Source organism: Trachurus japonicus, chromosome 19 (assembly GCF_045865225.1).
Source record: "Trachurus japonicus isolate A0001 chromosome 19, Traja_1.0".
Classification (NCBI taxonomy): domain Eukaryota; kingdom Metazoa; phylum Chordata; class Actinopteri; order Carangiformes; family Carangidae; genus Trachurus; species Trachurus japonicus.
In genome coordinates this window covers 7103398-7125721 of record NC_140925.1, presented here as the reverse complement: position 1 = coordinate 7125721, position 22324 = coordinate 7103398, and the positions used below count along the sequence as shown (strand labels likewise).

Below are 22324 nucleotides of genomic sequence, written 5' to 3'. Positions count from 1 at the left end.
TTGTTAATAGTCTACCCTGCAACGACAAAGATAAACACACTATTTTACTTTTCCCTTAACATTAGTTCCTTTTCTAAGCTACTTTCAGGTTATTTATCCAAAGAACCCATGAAAAACCGTCAGAACTCTGGTGGTGTCGTCGAAGAGGTGCTAAAAATATTGGATTTGCAGAGAGGTTTGGTCTTGAATTATTTAGAAAAAAAAGACCTTTGGATGAAACCAGACCTACAATTCTTAGGATAAGATAATATTTTATTAATCCCCCCATAGCAAAATCATTGTTTTTTTTTAGATTACTTCTCATTTTCCTTATCCATCCACCTAAACATCTCTGAAATAAAACTAAAGTTTAAAAACCTGTGGAAAGTTAATTAGGCACTGAGTCTTGGTCGAAGATGTGAGGGGGCACGTTGGGCTTGCTGCAAAAGCACAGTGGCCTCTCTCACTTCTTTCTAAGGCAGCGTTTCCTTATGTGAGTCAGTCATTTGTGTGTGTGCACATGTCCCTGGAGCCTGACGCATATACTTGGATGCACGGATCACAAGTCGGGTGACGTTGTGACCCACACATGTTCCTACTGTCGCTGTTTGATTCTGTGCTGAAGAAGATTCCAAGCTTTCAACACCTTTGAAATAAAAGAGAATGGAAAATCATCACAAAAATACAGTTACAGCTCAATTTCTTTATAATGTCACTCAGATGCTTGGACCACATTGTCATAGGGTGATGTGTACAGTATCTGACCTGTTTCCTGGTGACCTCAGGTTCCCACAGTGTGCTGAGCACCACGTTGGCATGCTCTACTTGTTTGGCGTTGGACCACTGGCTTTGCAGCCTGCGCAGGGCGTCGTCTTTGGTGACGCCGTCCCTCTCCGTTATCCTTGACACCGCCTGAGAGAGGAGAGGAAACAAGAGGAGGCAGGATGGTTGGATTTACAGACTTTCTTGGTTTCTAAACATTGGCGCCCCCCAGTGGCAGAAGACCAAAAGAGAGGAAGCTTGCACCATCAGGCTTTAAATTCTCTAATACAGTTACAGGAAAAACAAAACAACAATAACATTCACATCTTTAAATTGAGCTGATGTGACTTAATCTGTGTCCTATCCTAAACGTATTACCTCCTCCTCTGGGATGACAGTGACCCAGACCTCATGGACCATGTCTGTCCAGCCGGCCTCTAGGAGAACTGCTGCATCCACCACACATACCTCTTTACCTGCAGAGAGCAAAACACAAGGAAGGCTCTTAGATCATCTGTGCATATATCTATACAAGCAGTACATTGGATGGACTGAAGGAAATACTCAAACACTCAACCCTACACAGTCTGTATCCAACAAAACCAGGTTTGATGGTGTTAAGGTTACTAAATACAAGTTCATACAGTACCTTCCTCTCTGGCTTGGTTGATTGTGTTCTTCACAAGAAGGGCTATCTCAGGCCATACGATATTTGTTAGGGCTTTTAACCTCTCCTGCATGAAAAACAGCATCATTGGTAAATTGTTAATACACAGGTATGGACTGTGACGTATCATTTGTAATGTTGCAATGCACTGAAAGATTGTTCATACATATTACCTGGTCTCCGAAAACTTTCTTTCCTAATGTACGTCTGTTTATTGTTTTGTCTTCATTGAGAAGGTCTAAAAGTGAAAGAAGAAATCTGTGTAATTATTCATATTTAGTTGATTACAGCAAAACACTGAGGACAACTGGGACCATTTATCAAGAGCTAGAGTTATGCAGCATGTTTCTTGCCAGTCAGTTGTGCGAAGGAGTCGTTATGACCTCGCAAAGTTTCATATTTTAACATTTCCCTTCCCCACCTGCGTCAGGTCTGCCAGGATAATGTTTGGCGATAAAAGTGTGTCTTTAAAGGTGCTAAATGTAGCTTTTCTCTGCTGGAGAGCGTGTTTTTTTTGCTGGAAGTGGGCGGTGAAGATGATCGCTTGGCAACAGCTTCAGACATTGTTGGCGTTCACAAGACAAGAGGTTACAATACACCTGCGCTACTTCTTCAGGGCAGACTGGATGCTACGGTTAACGGGGCTAGCCAGCGTGCTAACTTCAGTACAAGAAAGGCAGTGATAGAAATAGACGGAAAAAACAAGAGGGTTGCTTTCTGACTCTTGAGACGGCACTTGGCGAGGCAAAGGATGCTGAACTCGCAGCGTTTCTTCTAGACCGGTGAGTAAACAGCGGTTGATGCTCACGCTGGCTTTGTAGTGATCGCAAACACTTACACTGAGCTCCTTTAAAGCAAAGTCACAGTCATTTTAAAAGCTCTAACGGTCGAAAATCCAAGCATCAACTCATCAAAATCTAATAAAAAACAACTATGCATAGGTGAATTTTAGTCTTATGTCTAATATATGGAACATCTCTACACAATTTATTAATTACATGTCCCGGACGTGAAGCACTTCCTCACCTGACCCAAATGTTTCTATCACTCTGTGATAGGCCGCTGTGTCTGGCTGATACACCTCATGGCCCAGCTTGTCACAGTCGATCTGAACCGCGCCCAAAGCCTCCAGCTGCCTGGCGATGGAGCTCTTTCCACTGCCGCTGCCTCCCGTCAGGCCAATCACGTAGGGAAGGGGAGGGAGATGAGATGTGTCCTGGCACGGCAGAAGCAGGAAGACAGAGAAAACAAATTATGAAACTGTATATTTGTACTGAATAATGACACAAACTGGTCTTACATCAAGTCAGACCTCCTCAAAGACATTTAAACTTAAACTTTTTCTTTAACTGAACTCTGTCTGCTTTGGTGTTATGATGCTTAACAGTTAGAAGAACAGACATTGTGTTTTGTTACAGGCTGCGTCTATGACCTGGATGACACAGTTACTGTTAGAAGAGGTAGATATTTAAGGTTTTCAAGTTTCAAAAGTTCTGTGTGTTTGACCCTTGTTAGAAAATGATCAGCCGCCATTTTTGTTATAATTTGTTACGTTATACTTTCCTTCTTTTTCACAAAATCAAATACAATTGTGACATACACTTTATATAGGCCTCAGTTTCAAAAGAAAAAAAAGTGATTGAAAATAAATGAAACTGCCCTTTGCTTTCCTTGTAGTTTCTTAAATGTGTTACACTGTACACACAACCACCATTAGGGCAAAGTGCATGATCCTCCACTGAAGTCCCTTATCAAAATGTAAACACCTTTTCAACAGGACCTACTTTAGGTGGAGTGAGGAGGGTGCCCAGGAGTCGAGAGCGTAGACTAGAGGAGCTGATCTTCTCCTCCTCTGTCTCAGTGTGGTGAGCGTCTTTCAGCAACTGGATCTCATGAAGAACAAGAACTGGAAGGCCCTGGTTAAGGAGGAGGAGAACACAAATCAAGCCTATGGAGTCGCTGCTATCAAGTAAATCAGTGACTTGCAGAATTTAAATTCCATACATCAGGAACTGTTTACGTAATAACTCTATATATACACTCGTAAAATTTGAAATGTAAAAGAAAAACTGACCAAGAAGTAAATGACATTGGCATAAGGATATGTTGAAGGTACATTCAACTCTTCAACTTTATATTATGATCTTATAACAATAAAAATGTGTTTCTTATATCTTGGATATAACCATAATGAAATCAGCTATGGAAAAACAAAACCAACAAAGTATAACGTAGTATTGTGGCATTTGTATATTAAATTTAGCAACTACTGCAGTGCATATGAATTGCATACTGGCAAAGACTTGGTTAGAGTCCAAGAGATGAGCCCCAGTACAGTTTTCCTGAATCATGTGACACTACAGCAAAAACAGTGACTCCACTTTCCTATAATTTTTAATCTATAGTTTTGTTACATGTGTCAGAAAAATGTTTTAAAGTGCACAATAATCTAGTAGTCTCCTATCCATTACTGAGAATAGTCCAAGCAGGAGCCAGAACCAAAATACTTCACAAACAGTGGTTAGGTACAGTTTGCTAAATGAATTCTCCATACTGTTAATTTACAACTTACATTCTCAATGCGCTTTTTGTTCACAGCCTCGCCTCCCTTTCTGGTCTCCTCGCTAACCACAATGCACTGCAGCAGACGGTCAACCACAGACACTCCGAAGGGGTCGTCGAGGGGCACGATCTCCACCTGGAGCGACGGTTTGATGTCTTGCAGGAACTCGCGCAGCATCTGAACCCTCAGGGAGTACGGCTCGATCAGCTCCTTCAGCACTTTTTCTGAGGACGGGGAGACAAAGGACGCCAGTGAGTGTGGGGCTTGTTAACTTATTGCTGCTTTCAAAATATCAACAAATATTAGCTATTAAAGGGGTAGTTCACCCAAAATTCAAATTTCACTCATTATCTACTCACCCTCATGTCGACTAAGGGCTGGGAGAAGTTTCAGAGTCCTCCGCGCCTTCTCGGAGTTACAGCGGGGCTCCGTGCAGCACTGCATGTCCATATGACGGTTGCGAATGGGCCTCACTTTTCTTCGTCCAAAAAGACATCCCCAAAAAATCCAAATACCTCCATGCTGCTTGTATGTAATGTCCCTCTTATATTGAAGCCCCAACATGAGAAATTGTTCCGAAAAAAATTAAATAAGAAGTCTATATTTCAAGCTTGTTTGTAGCGGAAGCTCCCAGTGTCTCAGTTCACTGCTTTGCCTGTGTCTGTGCAAATCTCACGCGATTTGCATTGACACCCAGTTCACGGCTCCGCAAATTGTGCAAGATTGCGGCAGAGCAACACTGGGAGCTTCCGCTACAAAAACAACCTTAAAATATATACTTATTTAATTTTTTTCAGAACAATTTCTCATGTTGGGGCGTCAATACAAGAGGGACATTACAGACGAGCACTATGGAGGTATTTGGATGTTTTTTGGTGTGTCTTTTTGGACGAAGAAAAGTGAGGCCCATTCGCAACCGTCATATGGACATGCAGTGCTGCACGGAGCCCCGCTGTAACTCTGAGAAGGCACGGAGGACTCTGAAACTTCTCCCAGCCCTTAGTCGACATGAGGGTGAGTATATAATGAGTGAGATTTGAATTTTGGGTGAACTATCCCTTTAAGTGAATGTTTGTCTACTCACTTTTCAGCATTGCTTGGTCGCACACACCAATGAGGAACCTCCTGTTGGCCAACAAGCATGAGATGTTGAGCAGCGTCCTGTGGGCCCCGTGGAGTCGATCAAACGTGCCCCCTACCACCACGTCACTGTACGTTTCCAAAGGTTCGTCATTTTCTTCAGCTCGTTGCAGTCCTCCTTCCTCTTTCTCCTGCAGGCGCACTAACTCTGGGTGGAGCAGCACTGACGGCAGACCGGGGCTACAGACGTAACAGTGGCCGGTGTACTTCTGCAGACACTGGGTGACCTGATGGGACTGAGCTGGGTCCTGCAGAGCAAAGTCTGTTAGCACCACCTCCGGGGAGTGAGACAGAGACTGTGGAGTGGGGAAGGGGCTGTTGGGAATGGCGGCCGACTGAGCGCGAACATTGGTCAGCAAAACCCGTATATCCAGGTGTCCGCATATGTCGGCCGCGTTGCTGTAAAGGCGGGTGATGAGCGTGGACAGGTCCACCACCGGCGGGATGAAGACAGGTCGAGGCTGGCTCCCACTGCCCAGGTTCAGCCCCGGGTGGAGGTGGACGTACAGTGTGCGCTCCACGAGCTGAGCGGCCGAGCTCAGCACGGGAGCGATGCGCAGGGGGAGAGTGTGGAGAGGAGACGTCAGCACAAGGATGCCCGTGCTGAACATGGACATGTTACTGGCTGATGATGATAGCACAGGGGATTCACAGCCGTAACAGAGTCCAAGGAGTTACAGCGGCGGGGTGGGGGGGAAGGGGAGGGGAGACGGCGCTGAAGTGGAAAAAAAGAGAGAGACAAAGTTCAACAGTGTGTCTTGTCTTGTTGTATTTTACATGAGCTGTATAGTGTTATATTCAATGCAAAGTTGGGAGGGAAGGGAACTATTTGCTACACATCTTCTAAACTTGTGGTGGTTCATCCCTATGTTCCCACAGCCTTATGTTCCATCATTTCTAACTTTTGTTGTCACTGAAAATTAGGCCCTATGTTCCCACAGCCCTTTGGTCCCACCATTGGTTGGGTTTAGGCAATGAAGAAAAGAGTTGGTTAAGTTTAGTAAAAAGACCCGGTAGAGGCTAGACAGGCCAGATAGATAGAGTCCAGATAGGTAGAGAGAGTCCAGTGGGAACATAGGGCCTAATTTTGAGAAAAATCTTAGAACTGTGGGAACATAGGGCTGTGGGAACATAGGCATGGACCCCTGTCTTGGTTTTTGTGATTGTTAACCAGTCCTAACACACAGAGAAGATAACCCTATACTGGATAAAAACAACAACAACATTATATCAAAGAGGACAGACAGGAAACTACTTTAACTTAATCAACATCAAAGGCTTTTTGGAACTTGAAACCACAAGCTACAATGTTGAAAAACAGGTTGTAACGACATAATTAATTGCACTTTTCCTTTGTTCATTTGCTTTCCTTGTGTCTACTCTCTGGAATAACCTCTGCCAATATAAATAAACCCTCATTATCATTATTAACATAATAACCAGTTTTGTTTGTACCTATTGCAGTTCAGTAAAAATTGTTTATTTTGTGTCATGACACGTGCTTGCCTCCTTTGAGCTTATCCTTCTTGTATCTCTTTGCTCCCAGGGCTGTTAACATGCTCCACATTGCTAAGGTTGTTACTGATAAGCTAAAGGAGTCTAAGTTCGACCTTCACAACATGAAAAAACAATCACAATGTGATTATCTGGGAAAGTATTATGATTACAATATGCATGTTCAGATGTAACGCTTAAAATTGCTTTAAAGTTTTACATAAAATCAAGGATGTGACTTTTGTTGAGCGTCATTTGTCTTGAGAATGACTTGTTGGCCACTGAATCTCTGTTGCAGTGCAACAAAGCTTAACAATGTTGTGAGACATTTTATGCAACAACATGTCCTATTCCAATTTGTATATATTATGATAAACTGTGCAGCCCTAATAGGTATTGTAATCATCACACATGCAGTGTCACTATGGGCTCTCTGCTCTGTTAGCTTACCTAATACCTACTGAGTTGCAAATAACTGACTTGAACAATAAGTCTCCTGTTGAATAAACTGTTTCCTCCTGCTGCTGCTGATGTTGCAAGTGAACAATGTGACTTTGTGCAGAGCTGCTGCAATTTATGAATTGAATCTGACCATATTCCTTGAATTCCAGTTCAGTGGAGTGAGTCACAAGGTAAAATTCAGAGCAAGGCGTGTTTACAGCAACAAACCTCACCTGTCATGATCCCACCCTGACGGGACAGACCCTAAACCTGCCTTTACTTGTGGCTACACAGCCGTGGACCAATCAAACAACACATCCTTGGAGCATGAATACACAGTTTATTACAAGGGTGTGACTTCTTGTTTACCATCTGGCTACTAACAACGATGTATGACAACTTAAATCATGAGCAACAGTGTCAATTTGCATTAGCAGCTGACAGTTTGAACGGAAATTAACATGTATGTACACTTGAAAGTCGTACAGTAGCTAGCTAGCTTAACAGTACTACCTGCAAATTGCCTGTGAAAATTAGCAATTAAAACACCATGTGAAGTGGTTAAGCTAGATCTAAATGAGCACCGTTACGTGGTATTTATGACTCTGCAATGTCGGTATTTTGTAATAACCAACATTTGGTGAGACACACATACAGATTTAAATCGTTATTTGGACTGACAATCTGGCATATGGGCAACCTCCTTACATTTTAACACGAGCTTACCTGCACGAGCAGAGCTAAACCGACGTGAATGGCGGATGAATGTCGCAGGATGGACGCATAATAACTACTGGACGGCTCTGTTTTCCTGCTAATCTTCAACGAAGAACTGTCTTAACCAGTCCACTCCAGTCCAAAGAGCTAAAGTAACCACCACTAGTGGAGAAGACACTCTTCCACATGAACTGGGTCGGGTAATCACGTGACATCCAGACTGCTTCCTGATTGGTTGAGGAGAGGCCGGTGAAGTCTGGGACATGTAGTCATCCTGCTAAATGCCTAATGCCAAGATAGATAGATAGATAGATAGATAGATAGATAGATAGATAGATAGATAGATAGATAGATAGATAGATAGATAGATAGATAGATAGATAGATAGATAGTTGAACTGAGTTACCTGTGTTTTCTTTTTTTTGTAGGTGTTATATTTACAAGTAATTTGGCAGACCATCTATTTCTAATCTCAAATTTAATTGGGTAAGGGGCAGGAAAAATACATTTTCTTCATCCTGCTCCTTTTCATGCATGGAATGTGTGAATATAATCTATTATATATATATATATATATATTTTAATATATAGTCCAAAAGGGTTCATAGTGTCTGTATTCTAATAGTTGAAAAAGGTTCTTATATACAAGACATGGGTAGAAAGAGGTGGCAGGCGTGGCCGCCTTGTCAAATGTTACAGGGCGGTCACGCCTCGATAACATCAGTTGATAAAGACACATCATACCAACACCTGGTGACGCTTCTGAAGAAGAGTTAAGTATCAGTTGAAACATGTCAAGGTACTGCTAAACCTCTTTCTACCCGTCGTGTCTTCTATATAAGAACCTTTTTCAACTATTTGAATCTAACATTTTTTTGTCAATAATGTATGAATTGAAATTGTCTATGCATGGAATGAATAAAAATTAAATGAAATAGATAGATAGATAGATAGATAGATAGATAGATAGATAGATAGATAGATAGATAGATAGATAGATAGTGTCAACCTAAAAGTGAAAAAATCTACTCTTATTACCGAACATGACATCGGCATCAGCACATCAGCATTTACAACAAACACAAAGACTGAGGCCACCAGCAACTTGTGGAATATTTTTTTTAATTTTCAATTTATATATTGAGGCCAACAATTTGTTTTTACAAAAATAATAGAAAGAAATTAAGTGTTATCTCCATACTGTAGAAAGAGTTGCATGACGAAGCCCTGGGGTTAGCTGGGCAGAGGCATTGCATAATTAGCAAAGAAGGACATCAACAAGTCAACACAATATATTCAAGTAAAAAGTCATGTAATCACAATGAAGTCACATTAAAGCCTGGTGGCAACTGTTGAAAATTAAGACTCTTGCTGGGTTTTTACTTTTGGTCAGAGGAGTCAAACTGAACCCGCTGGAACAGTCCTTCTTGTGAACTCTGTAGTTCTCTTCAAGACATGAGTTGACAGCAAAGTGCTCAGTAAGATTTACAGAAACTTTGTTCCCTTTAGAAAATTCAAGTTGGTATTGAAATGTGTGAGAAATTTTAATCAAAGTATGAAATTCTTCATGGTGAGCCTGCAACGTCAGGCTGACATCTTTAAGTGGATGTGTGTTGATGAACATGGACAGACACCTTCTGTTCAGTTTAACTCCCCAACTCTACATAAAGCCAGTCGAAATATACTAATTTACTTTCTTTTCGCTGGTGCTATCACTGGCAGCTGTGTCATAATGGCACTTCTCCACGCATCGCCTTGGAAACCATCCCCTTACACGTTCTCCCACTGAAAGCGAAAAACAGAAAGAGGAGGGGAAGTTAATGTTAATGTGAATTTTAAAAAAACATAATTCAAACAGCAAGAGCATCTGTAATTCTGTCTTTTTCGTTTTACCTCTCATTTGCTCATCGCCCAGAACTTTGTCTCCATACATCCACCACCTAAAGAGAAAAAAAACACTGATGAAGACACAGGAGCTTTGACACATTACATTACTCAGGTATTAATTTTAACACCTTCCTTGGAGGCACAGTCACCCATTCTCCTGGATAAACAACCTTTGTAATTGCAAGCACCACCATATTTTCATGTAGATAAACATACTTGGTGCCACGTGTAGCTAGGATGGTGTCGCCCTTGCAGAGGGGGATCCTGGGCTCCTCGGTGCAGGGGGTTCTGAAAAAGGTTTGGAGACCCTTGCTGATAGGGCAGCAAGCTCCATTGTAGTCCTCTACTGCCCGGTACTGGACCTGCTGGCCGAGGCATACCGGATATCTGGTTATTCTACTGCTCAACAACTAAATTCAGATTGACATACCTACAGTATGTGTCTGTAATGTAATGATTCTAAATCCTACTGCATCAAAACATGTTCTTGTGTGTTTATGTGCAAATCAACAGTGCATAGATTTCAAAACAAGGATATGATAGGTACTTACACTTCTCACTCGCTTATCAGCTTTCTGCTTCAGTTGCTCAATCTGTTTAAAGAAGAACAATGCAATTGAAGTCACTTTGGTTTTGCAAAACAACTCTCATCACCCTATAATGGACTAATCATGACAGTCAAAGCATTTTTCAGGAATGAAACCTAATTCATCATATAGTAATTTATAGAATAACACAACACCACATTGTGCAAATGAGAAGATTAACAGACAAGAAAACAAACCAAACTGGACATACAGTTAAGGTGTGCTGGTGACACTTGGGATGGACTGGCCATACGATGCCATCACCCTTGGGCGTCCCTGACCACGTGAAGACTTGCTTGAAGTTCAGCCAGCGGGTGCCGAGGTCATAAGGGAAGATGAAATCCTCTCCTGTTTGGTAGTGCTGTATTCTGTCTTTGGCCTAATGGAAAAGACACAGGGAGTGGAAGTGTATGTGTGTGTGTGTGTGTGTGTGTGTGTGTGTGTGTGTGTGTGTGTGTGTGTGTGTATATATAATATGTCAGTGGGTAAGTGGGGTGGTGTCACATTTCTGTAAGCAGCATACTACATTTTACTGGACAGGTGATCCTGGGACTTGTATACCTTGGTCATAAAGGAGACATCTTTAATTTAACAAACTTCAAAAATGAAATGTTGGAGATGTGTTACTTAAATAAATCTATCTATCAATATTGTGTAAATAAATAAAATAACTTGTAACATTGTAGATTAAGGTTTGAAGACCACACAATTAGAAATACTCATCCATCTTAAACTACACCTAAATCACAAAACAAAGTCACAGGAAATATTCAAGACACTGACCTTTTCCTCGATCCAAGACTCGATCGAGGTCTTATTTCGAAGGATGACTTTCATCTGAAACAGACATATTGTTTCATAATCAGACTTTTATTTTGTTTTCTTCTTTTTTTTGACAATATATCACATTCCAATTCCATACCCAACAGCTTGTAAACGTGTGCCTTATGATTAGATGTGTAAATGTACCTGTATAAAGAAAAGCATGCCAACAGCAATAGTGGTGCCCAGTGCCAAGCCTAAGGCAAAGAGTGTGGCAGCAAACGCAGGCACACTGAAGGGCATGAGGGGCTGGAACTGCCGCACGGCGCTCATGTCGATCTTCACCGTGCTCCAGCCAAATGAGATCTGCAGTGAGAAGAACAAAGAAAAGCCCTTGAGAAGTGTGGTCACTTCAGCATGAAATGATAAAACGAATGAGGTGTATTTGCCTTGAAAGCACCACTGAAAGCATCACATAGTAGTGGCCACTGACCCTCTCGTAGAGCTGTGTGTACATGGTCATAATGAAGATGATGGCAGCGTGCGAGCAGCCCAGAGGAGCCAGCAGCAGGAAACTGGTGAAGTAGGTGTGGTTCATATGGCCGCAGCAGTTGTTTATCCAGGGGCAGTGGTGGTCCATCTTCATCACGCACCTGTGGGGGGGGAGGCAGAGGAGGAGAGGAGTGCTGGGGGAATTGACTGGTTGTTTGGGAGGACATAGAGTGACAAGTTCATCAGCACACTGCACCTCTTTTCACTATAGGAACACAGACAACGTAAAAGCTGATGTGTACATGTGACTTACCATGACATAATTCTTTTTTTCCCCTGTATTTATGTCAGTTCTAGTTAAGACTAATGTGCAGTGATAAGGAGATTCCAGTTGTCCACAGCAGCAGAAAATAAACAAGGTAGTGTAGTTGTAACTTGGTGTCCTGGAAATAGCCCCGCAATTTGCTTTAGTCACTTCATCTCTGGGCTCTTTTATTTTTCTTAAGTCGATCTCAAATGTGAGAGAAAACCTACTGTTTCTTTGGCAATAAATGTAGCTACCTGTTACACTTGCGACAGTGGTGGGACCTGGGGGCCTTGTACCCTTGGCACACTCTGCAGTACTGTAGATACTGGGCTTCCTGTTGACTCTCCTGTTTTGAAATAAATAAGCAAGTTCTAATGATGTAATGGTTTTGCTGTGCATAATATTGTACCAAACTGTTCTTTACACTATTATAATAATAATCATGAGTGGAAATGAAAATCGGTCTTACTGGTTTCCAGCCGAGGGGGATGTACCCAGGTCCAACAAACATTGCATTGAAGTAGTTGTAGAGGATGAGGACAGTCCAGTTGAGGAGCATGATGAAGTTAATGCTGCCTCCTGTAGTGTCTAATGGCCAGTACCAGATAATGGAGTCCAGAATTGCCATGGTCGAGCATATAGCAATGACAGACAGCGCTATGATCGGACCCCAGTGGCACAGTCTCCGAACTTCATGGAGGTTCTCAAATGTCACAAAAGTTGACAGGAAGTTCATTTTTTCACCACGAGGTTAGTACTAATATTTTGGCTTTTGAGTTCCTGAATTCTACCGACCAAGCTTCAATGGTGCGCTACTTTTTTTCTTCTGCTATCTTGCAAAGTCAGCGTTGTGGACCATGCACATATTTTTTCTCGTTTTCTGAGTAACCAGCAACTGGCCTGCTCTGGAGTTACCGGGGCTCCCTGTGTCCCATTGTTCCTTGCCCTAGCAAAGAGCAGCATCCTCTTCTGCCAATCCTTGGAGCACACTATCCTTGTGACTCAACTTAATTTCCCCATCTAGGACAAAGAGAGAGGGAAAATTTTAAAACATGATGAACTGCAGAAACTACAGTCTCCATTTTCTGATCAATTTACAAGTCCAAAATATGGATTCATAAACCATCTTGAGCTGAATAACAATTTGTCATGGTCAACATACACACAAGTCTCATTTTTCTAAGTACATACACTAAAAATAATGCATGCATAGTCTTGTTTTAACATCAGAAGATTATGTACAGTCTTCGTTTCAACTGATTGAGGTGTTGACTCAACAAAGTTGTTGAATTGCATTGCATTACACATAAAGAAGTTGTATAGACGATATCCCACTGTTGCCTTTAGTGTATCTTTTTCATTTTGGATTTCACATTTCTGTCATCACTGCAATATTGTTAATCAACTACCGCAACAACCACAAATAACCTATTTGAATAAGTAGCTACTTCTCTTTTCTTTTAGTATATTGACACAGTTAACATAACAAATATACAAGGCATCAATGTGGACAGTGCCGCACATCACAGCTTTTCTGGAAGAGTGACTCACTGTTTATAAGTACAGCATCTTCTCACCAGCGACTTAGGTAATTCGCTCATGTTCCCAAGCTAAGCTAATTCGCATCAAGAAGAAAACCCTGCAACATTACACGCACAACACTGCCCATGGTCGCAATCACAAGCCAAATACAGCTATTTTGGTGAAAAATAAAACTCATCCTCGACAAGCGATTATATATTTGGCTATAAATATGATTCATTTCAGCACCGGGGCTAACAGTTAGCTAGTTAGTTAGCTAGCTTGCTCGCCCAGCTTGTTGTGAAGACTAAAACCAAAATCAAGGAGGAGTGGTGCCCTCAGGTGCAAAGAGGAAACACGGATAATACGGAATATTAAAGACATAACAAATGCTTACTGGTAAACGTACATGCACGGTTTTTATGGATGGAGAAAAAGGCTGTCACTTTAAATGACCAACCTGGCCACTTCCTTGTTGTTTTTCCTTCAGTTCCTTGTATGTGTGGTGTGTGTGTGTGTGTACAGGGAGGAACCTTTCTCACGGTGTCTCAGAAACTATTACCCTCAACCTCTTACGGACGCGTTTAAATCAAAATTAACCATCACAAAACTGCAAAAAAAATAATTTATATATTGACGTCGGTAGAAAAATAGAAAATCGAAGGAAAAAAGAAAAGAAAACAACATTTTCTATCGACACGCTGAAACATTCAGTGTCGGAACCAACGAAGTCCAGGTCCTCGTCGAACATATTTCACTGCGACACAAGGAAGGGACTCCATTCGAGCCGTGTTGTTATTATTCTGAGCTAACTGTCAACTACATTAACCACCTGTTTTTAAACTTAAACGCCAGCATGTCTTCAGACTTTGAAGCCTACGAACAGGACTTTGGTACCATTACAGCAGAAGTAACCAACAAAATTGGCAGAATTCCCAAACTAAGTGGAGGTAAGACACTTGTGTTTATTAGCTGGAAACGCCGACTTGGATCTAGCTTTTAGTTAGCTGCCGAGCTAACGGTACGAGGTGTAGCTTACTTTATCACTATACCCTATTTACCCAAATGTACGTGATAGTAACAATGTCACGTTAAATTGTGAAGCAGCTATAATGTTTTTTTTTTTAACGAGGTGTATAAAACGAGCATATCACCTGTTACAAGGCTGGTTTGTTAGCTCGGTTTGTCTTTAATGGATTCAGCCATTTAGTGTGAAAATGGGAAGGGGTTAAGTTGCCATTGAAGATATTATACTCTCCAATGATAAAGATATATTGTTTTAAGGCTGTCTTTCATAACATTATCTAACATTGAACAGTAAGTTCTGTCACCTTACAGACCTCTGTGGACTAGACCTCATTCTTGACCGTCTTTTTCAAAAAAAATATTATTATTATTTTTACATTTCATAGCAGAAAAAGCACAGGTGTCATTAATAACATTAATCAGGGCTGCATTTCTGTAATGAACAAGTGTCACGGTCCTGCTACTGTGCATGCTGGCTCCCTGGGACACCTCAATAGAACATGGCATGATTAATGTTATTAGATAGGTACACCTGTGCTTTTGATGTCTGTCAAAAAGGGCACTTTTATTATTTTACACTACAAGTGTACAAACCACGATGAAGTGGCTATAGAGGTGAATAAGTTTCTTGTTTGACTGCTCTCTGTCCTATGAATGTTTGAACAGGTTCCATTGTCAGTGACTGTGAAATGTAGGCTAATATGTGGGTATAAAAAATTGAATAGATTGAAGGTAAATTACATTATCTCACTTCATGTGTCAGACAATCTTTTTTGTAGTTGCAATACGATTAGATGTATTGAGTCCTATTCAGAATCTCTTAATTTGTGCATATAATACATTTAAACTAATTTCTCAGAGTGATTTAAGTGAACAGGAAAAACTTTGTAACAACAATGCATGTTAATAGAGAGGTGCAGTGGGGCACTTGTGCCAGCAGATTAAAGCAGATTTAGGACATGGGTGCCAGCAGGCATAGCCCTGTATGAAGAGCAAACAGGATGTGATCGATCACTTGTCCACGTGGGTGCTGCTGTACTCACTGAATTAGGCCTAGTGACATAAGCTTCAGTCTTCAGCAAAAGGCTGTACGTGATAAATGCTTCCTTATGGTTTAATCACATCATAATTGTCAGTTCAACCCCGAAGAAGCTACAAATGAGGAAACATTATTGTACTCAACAGGCAGTTGATTGCAGTTAGTATTAAAATAACTCTCAAGAGGGCTGATATATGCTACCAACTACACACAATAATCTTCCCCAGTCCAACGTGTGTTGCTAAGAACTGATGCACCAATTTATTCTCGTCTGCTTGTTGTCAAAAGTGTTTTGCCGTTTTCTAAAACTTAATTTTGATTAGGTCTTAATGTTGATAATTCAACACACTGCCCTAGGATATATTTCCTGGCAGACTCTATATTCTCACATTCAAATTAATGACTTGTTTTCCTCCTTGCATTTATAGAGCCATTAAAAACACACACCATCATTGTGCCATTATTCAGCTTTGCACACTGTCCTCTTTGTGCTTGTCATTATCCTTATATAAAGCTTAAACACTGTTTCTCAATGCACCTCCAACCTCATAAATCTGAGTTACTATATGTCACTAAGCACTGAGCATCTCAGTTTGAAGTCTAAGTTAAATCATTATACAATTCAGCGTTCAGCTAAAGATAAGAATTCATCCATTCATCTGCTATAACGTTAATCCATGTAGGGTGGTGGAGGGCTTGAGCCAATCCCAGCAGACATAGGGCGAGGGTGGAGGACATCCTGAACAGCTCAGTTTTTAATTCACATTGAACAACATTAATACAACATTCAAGAGCAAATTTAGTGTTAGAAATGCACTACTTATTTATCAGTCACATGTAGCATATTTCAGCATAGACATTTTGCACATGAACTGGTGTAAAAGAGGTCGATGTGGCCAAAATATTGTTTGTGACAAGTTGACTACTGCACCTAGTTTGCATGAATATAGTTTTAGTTTTCATTGCTAAAACCTGCTTCCATCCACTTAGGATGTTTATCTTCTTCTCTGGGCTCACACTTGCTCATTGGTTTTTCAAAGGCCACTGCCTCTCACAAAACCTCAGCTGACTGAGTATTTCTGGTTTGGAATTGGCATCTTTGAAGATTCATGGCAGCCCATTCCACAGAGTAATTCCACATTGCTTCCTCTCGCCATCTGTTAACTGTGTCAGAGTAAGCCCATATGAATATGTACAAAGCCAGGAAACACATTGCAGCCATAAGTAGTTGTTCTATGTGTTCTGCCACCAACAGAATAGTTTACAGTTGAATTTCAATTCCCTTCCTTCTCATTAAGGTTTTTCTTCTCTTCCTCTCTTAAGTCCCTCTGGCTCTTCTTCCTGAAGTGGCTGAATTTTGCCCGTGGTTTGACAGCCCTCTATTTAGGACGTTAATATAGCTCCAGACAAAGGGCTTTTGTCATTGCTGTTGTTGTATCTCTCTATTTCACATGTGCACATATGCTGATAATGGCCATGGCGTGTAGGAAAAAATGTCCTTGACTGTCTTCATTCATGTAACAGTCAAATGAATGTGTGTTTATATATTTATTTGTTACCATCCCCCAAAACCTAAGGTTCAAGGAATATTTGAATAAGAATGCAGGGAAATGTTAGGCCTTGTTCCATGAAACATGAATGTCATTTTTTCACCTTTGAGTTTTCATGGAAAGATATTGCCTGTCAATCACTGCAACTCAAATTTGTTGCCTTTTTTTTAAGATAAAGAAACTACCTGCCAAGCTCTATTTCTTCTTTATTCGCCTTACTTCTGTGTACAAAACTCCTCATCCGACCGTCAGCAGGTTGTAGTAGTCTTGGTAAAATCCATACATATTTCACAGCCCTCTGGCTTGGGCCTGAATTTGAGCAAGAATGCACCAGCTCACCTTTCAGTAAATCGCCTCTGGCTGTTTACTGTGTAGGTTGTGAGGTTGGACATGAATTTTAGGATTGGCAAAAGGTAATGTTGCCCCATGGTGCCTGAGAAATGAAGATCTTACCTGAGGTTTTTTTGTGTGTGTGTTAATGCAGTCCCATAGCCGACAGCCTTGTGATTTGCTTTGGATACTGATGTTTGAAGTCAACAGACTTTGCATATCATTTAAAATGTGGTCAATTATTAGGTTAAAGAACTGTCATTTTTTCGGCTCATGATACATTTGATTAAAAAATATTTTCAGTTGAAGGATTGAGAACATTTCTGAAATAGAGATAATTGAGTTTGAAAATAGAAATATTTGTATTGATTAGGCTACTGTTGTGACATGACTTTTTTTGAATGATAATTTTTGATTAAGGAAATTTAAGCTCACTTTATCTTAGGTGATGTTTTTTATGCTGATATTGTGTCATGTTTATACCTCACAATATATAAGATTGCTTGGTTTCCTTTTTTGCTTATGCTATCACCTCAAATTGCACGATGTATTTCTTAGTGACTACTTGGCCAATTTCTAACAATTTTGTGACACTGCAGCTGTCAGGGCTTACTGAGCCATCATTAATATTATTTGTTAAATGTGTGCTTTTCCCTCTAAATGACTCCTGTGAAATAGGCCTATCCCTTATTGTAATTCTGCATCCTTTGTTGAATGGATTTCAAATATTAACAACTAAACACTAATATGACTGCAGGTTACACATTTCTACTAAAAACTCTGTGCCAGGGCTTTTTTTTAAATATAAAGTGACTTGATTGACCAAGTCATTTTTGTACACCACACTACAACAGCTTGTGTCTTGACATTGTTTATTTAGTCTTACTATCAATCACATATCTTAACAAGAATATGATTCAGAGAAAAACAGATAAATTAAAACATTTCAGAGCCACTAATTAGCTGGTGTCGGTGACTACAGCCAAAATTGAGATATAGAATTCAAACACATTTTGTCATGTATTTGAGAGTTTTAATCGACCTTCTCTTCTTATTATCCTCTTTTATATAGGCTATGTGTAGCTAAACAAGCAAACTGAACATCTATGTTCCACGTGGTTCACTTTCATGGCAAAGAGCTAATTTCAGAACAAAGACGAGTTCCCGTCCGTGGCGATGCTGCTGCCTTAAATAACAATGGGATGAACTGTAGTTTACACGCTTCTTTGGAACTCTCGCCAGTCCTAATGAGTTTCAATGGGTAACGTGGAAGAGCAGCCACAGGGTGAGGTGCAGAACGGTGCGTTAGTCATTCTGAGTGGGACTCATACTTCTGGCAAGTGAGCAAAGCTGACACCTCCCTTCCCTTTGAGTTGGCACGAGGTGTCTCACTGCTCCTCAACAGAAACCAACAAAGGCCTCATAGACGCCAATAACTAAGAGACATCAAATGTTGGCTCGTCGTGTGGAGAGAATGTGTAAATATATCTTCAAATGTGTCCTCGTGTGTTGTTTTCTCCCAGTCTCTTTCTATCTCTCTCCCCCCGTCTCTTCCCCTGTTGTGGGGGAGTTAGGTTGTTGTCATGAAGCGCTGTTCCTCTGTCGGCTGATCAATATGTTGCTGTTTTTTTCCCTTTCAGAGGAGAAGACACAGCTGGTTCTAAATGTTGACAAACAGCTTGAAGAAGTCAGAGAGTTGGTATGTCTTTGATCAGTAATTTTCTCCTCTTCCCATTTCCTAAATAATGAATTTGTGGAAAGAGGGAGGGGACAATTTTCCCTGGCACCAGACAACAGCACCTGTATTATCCTGGTGGTGACATGACATGCAGACACACACATGCACACACACACACACACTCACATAAACATCACATGGGCGGAATGGAGGCTTCCTTCTCACATGATTGCTTTCCCATAATCTGCTTTTAAGTGACACCCCTATGACACATTTCAAGCCATTATCTTGAGGTGGAAGTCTTCATGTTGCTGTTTAAAAATGAGCAAAGTCACCTGACAGAGACAAATTGTTGTCGCAGTTGTCTTGTTATGTCACAGTGATTGGTTCCCTCCAAATCTGCCACAGAGAGACCTGTCTAGCCATGCATCAAATGTACTTTTACTTCATTCTCAGTGACATTGTTGGGCCTGTGCATGTTGCAACAATGAAGGGGCCCTCATATTTGATTGTGTATTTATTTACAGAACATCCTCCCTCTGTCACAACTTTTATCATTGCTGGTTGACACGAGCGGGAGGCGTTTTCTTTTCACAATCAACACTGGAACATATTGATGTTAATGCCGCTGAAGTAACTCATTTCACAAAGTTTAATGCTCTCAGAGCTGTCACAATTTCTATCTGGAGCCTCTTTCTGTCATATAGTAACAACATTTTGAGCAATGCAACATAAACAGAAATGTGTAGATTGTAAGAGAAATATGATCATTAGAGAAAATGGAGGCCTAGGATTTTCGAGCGTTTGTTTGAGAGTGCCATGAAAATGATCATAATTAAAAGTACACATTTCACCAGGTTGGATACTTAACAATATGGTGTGAATTTTGATGAGAATAAACTGTAAACCTGTCAGTTTTATATTCCAAACAATGTTATAGTCATGAAATTAATCATAAAGTTTTCACCATCTGAATTTCTGTGAATTGTTTGCTAAAGTAACTGGATTAACTGCGGGTTTTTAGATGGAGCAGATGGACCTGGAGGTGCGGGAGATTCCCATCCAGAGTCGAGCCATGTACAACAGCAGGCTGAAGAGCTACAAGCAGGAAATGGAAAAGCTTGAGAAAGACTTTGTAAGTACTTTAACTTTTTTTTTTAATCTTTAATGATCGTTAAAAAATTACAGTTAATAATAATGTTTTCATGATAATGTACAACACTGACTCTTTAGACAATCCTCTTAATAATAAGTGATGCCCAAAATGTAAATCCAAATAACATAACTGTACACACAAGCATACATAGTTAAAAGTTGTCACTTGTCCATTGTTTGGACTCTCAACGGCATTCTTCCTGCACACACACACACACACAAAGATTGCACATACAAACAGACCTATGCTGAAGCTCGGTGGTACATCCACATCCACTGAAGCTAATTCATTGTTTGGTATTTGAACTCGCAAGTGATGCCTTTTGAGAACAGGTTGTGTGTGTGTGTGTGTGTGTGTGTTTGTGTTGTTGCTGCAGAATCTGGCCTTGTTTAGTAATTCATAAATCACTGTATGTCTTGACTTGATCTCTAGCCTCCATCAAAGCTTAATGAACTGCCCAGTCTTTTGGGGCACTTGCTTTTAGTCCACAGAGTTGGCTACCCGAACTTCACTTAATCAGTAATGTCATACAAATAAGTAATTATTCACTGTGAATCTGGAAGTTAAGTTAATTGCTTGTTCCTTTTATATCTTTCTGTCTGTTTTGACCCTTCTCATTACCTCATGTTGCAAAATATCTTTAAAAAAATTCATTGTTTGTATTCAGATCTTTCTCTTGCAAAAAGATATGCATCTTTAATGATATCTTTATTTTTTCCCACTCTGTCTGCTATTGTTTTCTCTTGTCGGTTTTGTTGTGCTGGTGCTTACATGATAATAAACCCTTAGTGTGAATGGAGCTGACCTTGAGCTCGAGAGCAGACAAGTCCTTCCACAAATCAAATATGATGTGAAATAAATCCACAAACTCAGATTGGGTTGGACAAATAAATACTGAATCGAACATTTTGGAACTTTTAAATAAATTCACAAAAGGTTGACCAGGGACTTGAGTATTTAACCTTGTTGTTAAATTGGTTTCAACGTAGAATTTGTTACCTTTTTAGATTTTGGCTGAAGAGAAAACAAACTTTACTGAACCTTGAACTCAATTGAAGATATAGTTTCCTCACAAATATAAACTTTTTCTCCACTTCTATAGAGTTATAGAGTCTGTAGTTAATGCTTGAAGGAAGTGGTGATATAAAAAATGCACCATTATGATAGCTTTTCTTTAAAGTAAAGACAATATGATCCTGTTGCAAGTATTTGTTTTTGTGTTTGTTACAGAATGGAATAAAACTTCATCATTCAACCTAAACATGTATTTAATAGAAAACCACCACGTACATATGGAAATTTATATTGAATTAAATTTAGATGCAACCTTCCCAGTCTCTCACTCCTCCAAATGCAGAACAAACGAGCAAACATGCATAAACAACCCCTGTGCATGGAGATATCATGTGCTAGTGATCTGTGAGCACACCACTGAGATATGCAAACAGAGATCACAGAGGAGATCTCTGTGCCAAGACAGTTTTCTTTCCTCGCCATGGGCATTTAATTGGCTGATGATTAATCTTTAACTTTTCTTCTCCCCACACTTACCGTGCTTAATCATCAAGCAGCTAACACCTGCTGTGGCTGATATTGGTGCAAATTTTCATTACTTGCATTTTTATGCCTGTCTTAGGGGCACATGTGGGGAAAAATATGTTTCTTTAACCTGGAAAATGTTAGCACTTCTTCATCCTTACATCCAAAATCATTGTGTGTTGAGATGTTGTATGCAAGTCTTACGTGTTGACTTGCACAGTACTGCAAAACAAAGCAGACTGTAGCAACGGGGTAGTCATAGTGCATAGAGAATAAAAGGATATTGGCCTACTTCTAACTGTGATCCCCAGTTTGCCAGTAATTTTCATTTTTACACCTCTGTGTGTGGCGTGGTCAGATCAGTGTACATTTAAACTAAGATCACCCACTTCACACGGTAACATCTAGTATATCTGGTGTCCTGTAAATCTGATGCAAGTGTTCAGAAGGCAAGAACTTCAGCCCCCTCAGATGTGCCTCAGATGTGCCAAATGCTATAGCTGAGCTCAGCCTCTCACTTCCTGCAGGCCTAGGGAGGACATGACACTCGGCTCGAAAGGCGTCTAGTGGAAAAAAGGCAATCTCCTTTCTTTTTAATGTAAAAAGCTTCGGCTTTGTTGTGCTTTCCGTGGATATCAAGGCCTTTCCACTCCCTCACTGCCCAATCTCCCCCCGCAACTCCACCCC

General features: G+C 40.5%; 3 protein-coding genes across 11 annotated transcripts in view; 1 reads left to right on the top strand and 2 right to left on the bottom strand.

Moving 5' to 3' along the window:
- Positions 1-220: 220 nt before the first annotated feature.
- On the bottom strand, positions 221-7956 carry coasy (CoA synthase). The gene is made up of 10 exons (XM_085762272.1): positions 7773-7956; positions 5056-5826; positions 3981-4195; positions 3193-3324; positions 2435-2624; positions 1582-1646; positions 1391-1475; positions 1120-1217; positions 745-891; positions 221-625 (listed from the first exon to the last, which is right to left on the bottom strand). Exons 2-10 carry the CDS (start codon positions 5726-5728, stop codon positions 575-577), a joined length of 1656 nt encoding a protein of 551 aa, XP_085618398.1. The 5' UTR covers positions 5729-5826; positions 7773-7956; the 3' UTR covers positions 221-574.
- A 947-nt stretch (positions 7957-8903) lies between these two features.
- zdhhc6 (zDHHC palmitoyltransferase 6) lies at positions 8904-13821 on the bottom strand. Of its 6 annotated transcripts, none has more exons than XM_085762259.1 (11): positions 13717-13821; positions 12268-12818; positions 12053-12144; positions 11493-11652; positions 11207-11365; positions 11021-11074; positions 10449-10616; positions 10202-10243; positions 9867-10015; positions 9657-9703; positions 8904-9548 (listed from the first exon to the last, which is right to left on the bottom strand). In XM_085762259.1, exons 2-11 carry the CDS (start codon positions 12532-12534, stop codon positions 9448-9450), a joined length of 1239 nt encoding a protein of 412 aa, XP_085618385.1. In that variant the 5' UTR covers positions 12535-12818; positions 13717-13821; the 3' UTR covers positions 8904-9447. The 6 variants fall into 6 exon arrangements, with proteins under 6 accessions (XP_085618385.1, XP_085618388.1, XP_085618387.1 ...); XM_085762262.1 differs by having other exon boundaries at positions 9867-10012; XM_085762261.1 differs by having other exon boundaries at positions 13729-13821.
- Positions 13822-14099: 278 nt separating this feature from the next.
- vti1a (vesicle transport through interaction with t-SNAREs 1A) overlaps positions 14100-22324 on the top strand; it is a 115936-nt gene continuing 107711 nt past the window's right edge. For all 4 annotated transcript variants that reach the window (XM_085762267.1, XM_085762266.1, XM_085762268.1 and 1 more), the window contains exons 1-3: positions 14100-14269; positions 18905-18963; positions 19967-20077. In XM_085762267.1, the coding sequence (XP_085618393.1) occupies positions 14176-14269; positions 18905-18963; positions 19967-20077 (264 nt within the window). In that variant the 5' untranslated portion in view covers positions 14100-14175. The remainder of the gene's footprint in view (positions 14270-18904; positions 18964-19966; positions 20078-22324) is intronic.